At 33.0% G+C, this 11,222-nt stretch overlaps 1 protein-coding gene across 2 annotated transcripts; it reads right to left on the reverse strand.

Moving 5' to 3' along the window:
• Positions 1-1,550: 1,550 nt before the first annotated feature.
• Positions 1,551-6,257, reverse strand: LOC132313126 (ankyrin repeat-containing protein At5g02620-like). Of its 2 annotated transcripts, none has more exons than XM_059811790.1 (4): positions 5,939-6,257; positions 4,993-5,732; positions 4,250-4,659; positions 1,551-2,740 (listed from the first exon to the last, which is right to left on the reverse strand). In XM_059811790.1, the coding sequence occupies exons 2-4, from the start codon at positions 5,324-5,326 to the stop codon at positions 1,865-1,867; spliced, it is 1,620 nt and encodes a 539-aa protein (XP_059667773.1). In that variant the 5' UTR covers positions 5,327-5,732; positions 5,939-6,257; the 3' UTR covers positions 1,551-1,864. The 2 variants fall into 2 exon arrangements, with proteins under 2 accessions (XP_059667773.1, XP_059667774.1); XM_059811791.1 differs by having other exon boundaries at positions 4,993-5,759.
• Positions 6,258-11,222: the final 4,965 nt, after the last annotated feature.

Raw genomic sequence — 11,222 nt, forward strand, 5'->3', positions numbered from 1 at the left:
TTTTCTCATCTTTCGGAGTTTAAATTATTCAAAAAAATTGGTTAACCTTTTCTGCATAATGATGTGAAAACCAAAGCTGTAAGCTTTCTGTAACTATTTCATGGACCATTTCCTGAATTTTGCAGTCAAATTATCAAAAGATAATTTGAAATTTGGAAAGAACACCTTTAACCTCCCCTCCCAAAAGAAATAAACCGGAAATTGTTTAATATTGAACCAATGCTTAAATTATTAACAGAACAAAACAAATAGAGAATTTTCATTTGCTGACGGGTAACCTATTTTATTTTATTGTTACAAAGAAATGTTTTGACATTCATAGTAAAATTAATCAAATATCTGCAGCAGTGACTCAATCAATCAGCAAATGGTCATGACTCATAAGAGAAATGCACACTATAACAATAGGACTCTTTTTTTACTTAAGCCATAATAGTGAAGAAAAAAAATCCATTTATCCTGTTGCTTTGTCATTGAATGCTCTTCCTTACAAACTTAAATATATACATACATATATATAGATATAGATATATATTTGTTTGATGAACCCATTATATACTATTTTGAGTATTAAAATTTGGAAGGAATCATGTTGCATGCTCTTCTAACTGGAGAATATAAGTGCTTTGGCAGGACCAGACAGCTAGTAGGGCATGTGGGCAGTGTCAGTACCAACATTATTTTCTTGTAGATAATATCGGTCAGAATTCTCTCACTAACTTGTCATCTTCTTATACTTTATTCCGATGTTGTCCCAAGTTATGTGACCATCTATAGAATCAGCCAAAGGATAGCTAAGGGAGAAAATACATCTCTTTCCTGTGTTCACTCTTTCCAACCTGTCCCTTCCACAAATTTCAAGTTGTTTTTTTGTCACTCAAATCATATAATATCATTGTTATAAACATATTATTACTAAAGCATTTAACCTCCATATATTGCAGTAAAGACATTAAAGACTAACTGAAAAGCAGCCAGAAATTAAAAAAAAAAAATCCATATAGAGAATATGCTGACTAGGTGTTCTCCAAAATCTGCAGATCTTAAATGCTAGGTTTGTTAACCTGAGTACCTAGATTCGAATTATGAGAGTAGTCACTTTGTGCAAATATGTCTGGTAACGTGTGAGTACGTAAATTTTGAATTCTGAGAGTAACCACTTTGTGCAAATATGTCACAGATTAGGAAATGGAGCTAGGATATGAACAACGCATAAATTACAATGAATTGTGGTTGAGTTGTCATGATTCATGATTGCAAACATCATGAGCTAATCAATTGTATTCATTTGGGTACCCACCTTTTGCTCTTTTTGACACCCTCTGCCATGAATATAGTCAAGCAGCCTATGTTTGGTTGGGTGGATTAGAGGTCAATAGGAATAGCTACATGCCATACCAAACTTGGATACTGAAAACAGGCCAATATAAGCTATCTGGGATTGCTATATCTTGCTCAATTGGGATAATTTGAACTCTTGGAAGGGTGAGAGCAATTTTTGGGACTAAGGAAAGTGCTTCCTGATAGTGTTGAAGGACTGAAGAAAGGACTTATATAAATTTAACTAATACGCGAATCATATAGACTTCAAATATACTGAGAATCACATGTTAAAATCCAGATAGCCATGAAAAATCGCTACATTTTAGACAGAGATTATGATTCTCTGCTATTTATCACACTCTTACACAGTTCATCTTCCTGGGACAGCAATTACTAGCTACTTTATTTAATAGAAGTGGAAAGGATGATGTTATATATTACATTGGTATATACATGCAAAGGGAGAAACTATTAACAAGTTAAAAGGGAAGAAATCAGAAATGCCAATTGAGGGGGAAAAAGGATGCATGGCATTTCAAACTCAAATTGCATAGAATTTCTTATAGTCATTCTCTACCTCTGACTCTGACCTCACTGACATAGACCCCGACTGCGACTTGCTACTCCTTGCCGACCTGCGAATGCGACTCAAATTCGAATCCTCAATCCGGTGCATAATTACCCAATAGCATAATATCCCCAATGTCGTAACCAAGATCACTGTCCCTATAACTGTCACTCCAACTGCCAACCACTTCTCATGACCTCCCACAATGATATACGATAGTGAAAGAAAAGCAACTGCCACAAACACACAAGCCAACCACATTAGCTTGTTAATAACTGCCATCATTTGCTTCTTTGCCTTTCTCTCTACAGCTACAACCGATGTCTGAACCACCACAACAGCCAAAGATATGAAGAGTGCAAGTGAGTCGGATATGAAAAAAACCATAAAAGAGGGATTTGGAGCAATGTTTGCTTCTCCGACAGACAGTCCAGGTGGAACATTATTAGGGTCGTCAACATACTGGCCAGGGACAGTAAAAATTGCAGCGAAAGTAACGGTGGCTATGAGAACGGAAACAACTGTGGTGGAGGTGATGGCATTGTTTAGCCCTTCCTCATGCATTTTGTTGACCTGCTTGGCTATACCTCGGACACTCTTTCGTGTTCGGCGTGTGTGCTCAAGCTGGTTGTGAACCTCATGCTTTATGTCACTTACTGTTTGTTTCAGTTCCCTGGCAGGATTTGTCGGTTGTGGCTTCAGGGATTTTGCACTCTGGACTCCATGCTCCTGTAGAATAGTTGCAACCTCTGGGTGTCCAGTTTTTTCAGCAGTGTCAAGAGCAGTTTCTCCGGATTTGTTAATGGCTTCTTTATTGATCCCATTGTGAGTAAGTAGTGCCCGAACAATCTGCAGAATAGCATGACACTTATATTAAGGAAGTTGGACTTTGTAATATGCAACTCTAATTCTATATATATGGATATACTAACTCCATTGCATTCTAACAGAAAAATTGGACTCATTCATATTGCACTGGCTTCCTGATCCTAAAATGTGTGCATATGCAGAATCTAGTATGCATGACTTATCAGACAATGCTGGACTTGTTGAACTTGTAAGGCATACAATACAAAGAATGGAGTTGCTCAAAATGCAGGACTTTTCCTGATCCTGAAAATGTATGCATATGTAGGATCTGGGGAAACCCTCTTACCCAATACTTCCCGTATTCCAGAATAGTGACAGAACAGATAGTATTACACTATATGCATTACTGAGTTGGTATGCCGTGCACATTGATAGAAACAACTCTTCTACAGGGGAAAATCAGGATAAAAAATATTCAAGGAATTTGAAAGGGTGAAGGTAATTTTGGACGAAAAAGTAGCAAGAACACTTTTTGAAGGAAACCATTTGCTTTTGCTTCAGATTCTAAGACTCCGTGTATTGCACACAGAAACCTTTTATCAAAGTGACTGCCCTCAGACTTGAAGCCTGAACTTTTCCCGTTGCACCAAACAATAGCCTCTTATCTATAGTCTATTAAATAATGGTGAAGTCGTAATTAACAGAAATTGGCTTAGATTGAAAGCTAGTAATCAATTTACCCTGACATTTCAGAGTGTATTAATTTTTTAGTTTTCCCTTGTGATGCATCTCTAAATAGCTGTTTATATATTACATTTGAATATGTTCATATGCACCTAGTACTGGTAAAAGATATATGCTATTAAAAATATTACAATCATGAGAGAATACTAAACTTGATTCACACTTTCATACATGATCAGAGAAACAATTACAAGAACAATTAGTATTTTGATAATCATCTTAAATTTGAACAGAACTCACATACAAAAATCTTTAGTGCGAGTTCCCATACAATTATTTGAAAGGTTAGAACAGAACAAGGGACATAAACTGTTCTCAGTTGCCTGCAATTATCCTGAGACGTGATATTCTAAGTGTGTTCTTGACATCAGAAAAAAGCTAAAAAAAATTCCATTCGATTTATTTCGCCAAAATAAGAATCCAGTGCTTTAATCCTTAAACATAGGTATGAGACAACAATTTTTAGAAAAATAAAATGCCACAGCGAGACAGATACAATGAAAAGTTGCAGAATGAAAGGCAGATTCCTTAACATGAAACAAAATATCTAAGTTGACATGAAAGCAGTCAAATTAAAGAAATCCCACATTGATGCAACCATAATCTAGCTATTATTAATTCATGTGGAAAAGGTCCCAATCCATGTTTACATAGTGTCATATGCAAGTGACTTCTTACTTAAAGAGTAAATTTCAATACCCACTAGAAAAGTGTATCTTCCATTTGTTGGGCAAACTAGGAGTTCTTTACGGTAACCAGATTGAAAATATAGGGGGAAAAAAAAAAAAAAAAAACTTTATTTACCGGTGCACGACCCTTCCGGGCTGCTATATGGAGTGCAGTGTTGCCCTTGCTGTCAACCATGTTAATTAGAGCAGCATCTGACTCAATAAGCTCATCAACCACCTCAATACTCTGCCCCTTAACTGCCATATGAAGAGCTGTTTGCCCCTTCCTATCTATCCTCGTTGCTATTCCTAATTCTTTGCTCAAAAGGGCCCTTACAACATCCAAATGCCCATTCCTTGCAGAAGAATGCAGAGCAGTTTTTGAGTTGCTTTTTGCTATGGTTGCTAGGTTGCTGTTTTTCTCCAAGAGGAAATTCACCACTTCAACATGGCCTTGTGTAGCAGCTGTATGCAATGCTGTGGTGTTTGTTTGATCCGACGTCATTGAAAGTTCATGAAACGCCTCCATGAGGACCTTCAATATCTCTGTAAACATCATTAAATAAATTTTACCATAAACTTTCAACCTCAAGGATCACAGATATATTTGGAATGACTGGTAAGAAGTTAGGAAGAGAAGCAGCAATCATATCCTGCACTTCCCAATACCATCAAATGAATCTCACAGGAGTTTTCACAAAAATCACAATCCTTCTAAAAATTCCCAAATATTTTATAAAATCTTGAAATGAATGTTGACTTGTGTTAGTTCTTCAACATGTTCTAAAGAGTTTCATTTCTGACAACTATACTCTATACAAAAAAACTGTACTCTATACCGATGACAAAAATAGAAACAGATGTTGTATAGAGACTTACCCAAATCCCCTTGCTTGGCAGCAATGTGAAAGGCATCATAATGATTTGTAGCTTTGATTCCAGCCGACCCGATATCGTGAAACTGTATCATCTCCTTCACCAAATCAACATAACCATATTCAGCAGCAACATAGAGGGCAGTTTCGCCGGATCGGTTTTGCTTGGACAACAATTCCTTCAACTCTTCCTCACCACTATTAGTGAGTATTTCCAAAGCAACTTCCAAATTCCCCGCCCTTGCAGCTGAATGCAACGGTGTGTCGTCTCGTTTTCCGGTCAGCTGCTTCACAATCTTCTTCCTACGGAAGCTCTGCTGCCTCGCCGGAGCTTCCATCAACACCAAATTCAATAGAATTGAAAGCTTTTCTTCCCTATTGTTGTTCTGATTATTCTAAAACTTTCATTCTTTTCACTAAAAACCCAGATCAATAATCACCTATCACACCTCTAAAAAGATCAATATATATATATATATATATATTTCTTTTCTAAATCAAGATGGATCATAAATTCAGGGTGATTCACATGAGAAACATATGGGGTTTTTCAGCTATGACCCCATAGCGTATTCTGACATCATCTGCAGATTCTGCACACACAACTATATATATACACACATATTTGTATATGTATAAATATATCCTTTTCACATTTGAACAGTGGATCCTTTTTTTTCACTTAAATAATAGCCACTTGTTTCCATGACATCTTAACCACCCACTTTCTTCATCCTTCTGACTCTGAAAAACAAGAACAACAGACAACAACTGCAGAAATTTCAGAAAAGAAAAGAAAAATAATAATTTGTTACTGTTCCCAAATTGGAATATTTAAATCCAATCAAGAAAACAAGAACAAAAATGGGAAATTGGATTCTTTCCATATGATCACAAATTGGTAACAAAATTCATCGAATTCATAAGAAACTAATTGATTTTTTTTTCACCTGGGTTCTGAAAAACACAGCTTCTCAATCTGTATCAAGGCAAGAGTTAACTAGAGAGTGAAGGGTTTTGAAAGAGCAAGACAGATATCAAAAATAGAGATTGAAGATATGTAATTTTGTAGCAGCTTCCATATATGATGGAGAGAGCAACAACAATAATAAGTGAGGATAAAGAATCACAAGTTCCAAATCTGAAGCAGACAATAAAGTTTAGTAGTTTCTAACATTAGCAGAGGAAAATGAGTTACAAGGAAAGCCGAACATTAGTTGATGTAAACTGATATGGCAAACTTGCAAGTAACTACTATAATGTGTTGAGGTCCCGTGTCATTACGCTGCTCATGTAATAAATATAATAACATTACATCAATCACACAACTTTTTTATTGGCCCACCAAAATTTTCTGCAACTTTTATTAATGGTGTATATTTATAATTATTAATTATAATTTATTATAAAAAAAATTAAAATTGGCTTCCAAAATTTTTAAAAAATATTTATTTTGACTACTTATTTATGGTTATTAAAGATAGTTTACAAAAGAAATTACTTGTGTTCCTCTTAGTCTAACAAATCCTTTCTTAATTATTATTGCAATCTTTTTTTTTTGGAAAGTTATTATTGCAATATTGATATAATATATGAGTACTCTATGCATATACACACGCGTTCGCACACACATAGATATATATATCTAGATATATATTGTTTGTTATGAATTAAAAATAATAAAAAAATATTTTAATTTAACAATCTCATTTATTTATTCTTCCCATTTTTTTTCTTTATATATCATTTATAGACATGTTAACTAGAAAAGAAAAGAAAAAGTCTAAAATGAACTAACAATTACAATTTTTTTTTGCAATTTTATATGAAGTATCCTTAAAATGTTACAATTTTACAATCTCTTTTTTTAAAAAAATTCAATTTTATACTAGTAATTTGGCTCCCCAACTTTATATTTCTGGCTCCGTCCTTAATTGCACTACAATGTAAGTTTGTCGCACTAACAATTTAAATATAACATAGGACAATAGCACAAAATTCCCACTAGAGAGGATCCGAATTCCCTTGTTACATTATATATGTAAATGCATTTTGAGTATAGAGAATATGTAAAATAGACAATATTTATAAACCAATTCTAACGAAATGTATTATAATCAATCTTCTTGAAGTACCATGTACAAGTCCGCGGTTCTTAAAAGATGATATGCTCTATCTTCGACCGAAAATGAAAAAAAATGTACAAGCTTATGGAAGAACATATTGGGGGAGCTGAATATACCATTTGATTGATATGCCCAATTAATGATTCACCCCACAATAAAAGTGGCTCCATCTACATAAAAAAATAATAATAATAACCTCAATAATCTATAACTCAATTGGCCGTAAATATAATAATTTCTAAAAATGAAAACACCGTGTACTACACCGCGTGAGCTACATGGTAACTAATAATTGAAATTTTATGGATACAAACAATTTGTGTGTCATCCACATGTTCCTTTTTACAAATAAGCCCTACCGATAAAATTTCATTTCAATGCGGTCCATTCACACAAACATTGAATGGACCGCATGAATGAGACATTTCAGTAATAAAATTAATGGATTCACACGCTTTAACATTTAAACTTTCCCAAGTAACTAAACTTGTTTAATCAAAATTAATAGTTTGAAATTGGATTTAAATAATTTGCCTTCTAAGTCCATGGTCAATACTATTGTAAAGCAAAAACTACTGTAACAACTACCAACCACCCCTGGAAAAATGCGTCACTACAATAAGTGCGTTAATGTTATTGTATAAAATTAGAATAATTCTATATAGAATGATATTTAGTTTTGAGAATCTCAATATAAGACTATAATTATAATAAGAAACTTTATAAATTAAAAAATATGATACATAAAACATGAATTGAATTATTCTGCATTGGAATTTGAAACTCGGGAGAAACAAAAACTATTTATCAGATTTTTATTTAAACAAAGTAATAAAACTAAATAAAAGTACATTGGAAAAAGTTTCTCTGACAAAATGATGCACGCTAGTAAATGTTTTTAGAAAGAAAAAAAACTTGAAGCAAACATACCGCCGTCAACCTCTTCATTTAGAGTGAAAAAAAAAAAATTGAAAAAAAACAATAACTTTTTCAATTAGAGAAGAGTTTATATCATTTGAATTAGTGTCCATTTATTATGCTAATAAGTATTATAAAATTATATAACGATTTGATATGATTTTAAGATACAGATTTATAAATCTGTGATTGAGTTCGTTTAAAAGACTTTAAGTTTGTTTTTATTTATTTATTATTATTATTTTTTATAAAGGAGATATAATTGTACACATCTTGTGTCAAGTTGCCCTTAAAATGGTGAGATAGATGCATCATTATTGTGACAGGCGAGGCTATTTAAGTCTTTTATGTGATGACAAGTGTGTACGTGTACGAAAGATGGTAATAAATATTGGAGTAAAGCGAAGTGTGTGATATGATTGGATATTTGAAAGTGGTAAAAAAGGGACCATTGACTAAAAGGCATAACTTGAACTCGGGTCAAGGGCCACCACGTTACGTAGGACCCCACGTGGGTTTTGGCATTAAGTGGATGCACCCATGTTGACACTAAATTTGTTATTTAGTTGGCAAGTCAGATATCAACACAAATTACATCCCAATCCTTCCTTTCTTACATATTCATGATTACGATTCAGGACCATCTTAACCTATTTTATTATTATAATTTACTGCAACAAATTTTCATTTAAAATTGATAAAAATAGAATGTGTTAGGGGTGACTCAGGTTCACACATCCCATCTAAAAATGTGATCCAATCTCATATTTTATAGAGAGAAAATAATGATTTTGAATATATATTGTATTAATCAATTTAAATTTATATTACGCTCAGAAATAGTGCCAAAAAACTTGTTCAGAAAGGGCACATTTTATAATATTGTACACCATAATATATATATATAGTATCATATTCATGCATATAACTTAATGCTTATGAGTAGATATATATAAAAAGAGAGAGATATTTATATATAGAGAGATATTTTTGAGATTAAACTAATTATAGATATAGAATATAAAAAAATTCAATTGGGACACGTATTCCATTTGGGCCATAACTTCCTTCCTCCCTATGAGGCTTACAGTGTCAAAGGTTGTATAGTGTAAAAGTGGACATGAAGTATACAACACGAGGCTAAGGCTACGAAGCTAGTGATATGAGCTCATTAGGTATGGCTGGCATACAATCATTTTAATTAGGATTTGTGTTGGTGTGGGGTTCGCAATTAAGCGGATTTACACACAAATTGTTTGAGGTTGTTAATTGTGTCCGTGGGATTGCGATGCCAAAAATGTGGGCCCCACTTTTTTTTTTTTTTTTTTCTTAGTAACGTCAGCATAATCAATTAGATTGATCTTAGTCATAAAAATTATGCATAGCCAATCGGTATAGTTGGCCGGCCCAAGGCAGTCTAGACCTATAATATAATGTAACTAAGCTACATGAAAGTGAGTTTCGAACATAGATCAGAGGTCTCAAATAATACACGTATCGTTGGATTAACACCACATCTGTCTTAATTTATAAATTCATTAAAAGTGGCTTAGGCTCACAGGCCCGATTGAATTTTAGAGACCTTAATTTGTAATTCGATTTCATCACTACCTATTCTTAATTTATGGTAAATAGAAAATTTATTTACTTGACTTCACTTTTTTTTTCATTTTCAATTATTACTAGTAATTTCCGTGTTTGGCTCTAACCAAACGCCAGTCGTGGGGGAACTCATCATTGAGAGCCACAATTATCATATTTGGAAGAATATATATATATATATTTATATATATATATGAGACGTCTAAGTAACATTTTAATTCCTTTTCACGGAGGGAATGACAAACCGTTGGTTGCTGGCCTTCTGGCTCTGGACAACGTTTGCTGACACAACCATGTGAGATCTTATGTGGCTGAGTATAGGTGGACCTTGATTAACTCAATCAGAATATAAAATTCAATACAAAAACTAATTGATCATACATTTTTCACTCCTATATATGTTCATCCAACCAATTCCGGATTATTTTGGTCTTACGTGCCTCCATCTACATTCTTACTATATAAATACAAACTAATTAGTATAATTTATTTGCATTTTAATTAATAATTATTTATTTATTTATTTAGTTTCTCTCGATATTTATTTGTATCGCGTCCACTTTTACCAATATGCATAGATAATGGTATCACAGATAAGCATAATCAAATAGTATAAATATATATATATGACCTGAATGATTCTCTGATACGCATAATCAAATACTATATATATATAAATATAGATAAAATGTAGAGACGGACTTGAATGATTCTCTGACCAAGTTGTTGTCATTCCTATCAAATCACTATAAAATTATAACATTTTAATGGACGTAATTAGTGGATTTAATTAAAGCCATTATAGCTCATCTCTTTGAAGACGTGGGATTGTTTGAGGTCAAATTTCCCACTCTATTACTTTGACTTTGATTGGCCATTGACTTGGTGTACATACATAATGCACATTATTTATGCCCAAAAAAATGTTTCTCATTTACTTGGACTTTAAGAAAAAAAAAAAAAAAAATTTACTTGGACTTTTACTTAGAACTTAGGGCACAGTAGTTTCAGAAAATGTGAATTTCAACCCAAATTAAATGTTCTTAAATTGTTCATTGACCAGTTCTATTTCTGTCATTTGAAGCCAACAAATTTATATACTAATTTTTTTTTTTTTTTTTTTTAAATTAATTGAGTTGTATACCATCTCTACTTGGCAATTGAAATTCATTCTTCTTTTAAAGTGCTGCCAACAAATCCTAAACTAAAACTACCATATACCCAACCTCTTTTTGTAGTTTTCTTAGTAGAAGTTTCTATGTCCTATTCAGCATAACCACCAAAAACAAAAACAAAAAATCAAGTGTTAAAATGGTTAAATTTGACTAATTCTGCACAATTATATCAAGTAGTTGATGTTATGAAACTTTTCCCATATGCCAAACATCATCTTCTAGTAATCTATAAAGTCTAACTTTGACTTTGCAACATAGATCTCTGTACTGCACAAATCATGAATTTAAATCCATAAATGGACCATCCACCATATAGCACAAATGCAAGATTCAAACCAGTTTGATTGAGAAAGAAAGTCAAATGACCTTATATTTCTTCATTCAATGCACATAGTGCTTATTTCAAGTGTAAA

The sequence above is a fragment of the Cornus florida genome, unplaced genomic scaffold, assembly GCF_030987335.1.
Source record: "Cornus florida cultivar Cherokee Brave unplaced genomic scaffold, ASM3098733v1 CherokeeBrave_3.0.0_Hap2_Chr06, whole genome shotgun sequence".
NCBI lineage: Eukaryota > Viridiplantae > Streptophyta > Magnoliopsida > Cornales > Cornaceae > Cornus > Cornus florida.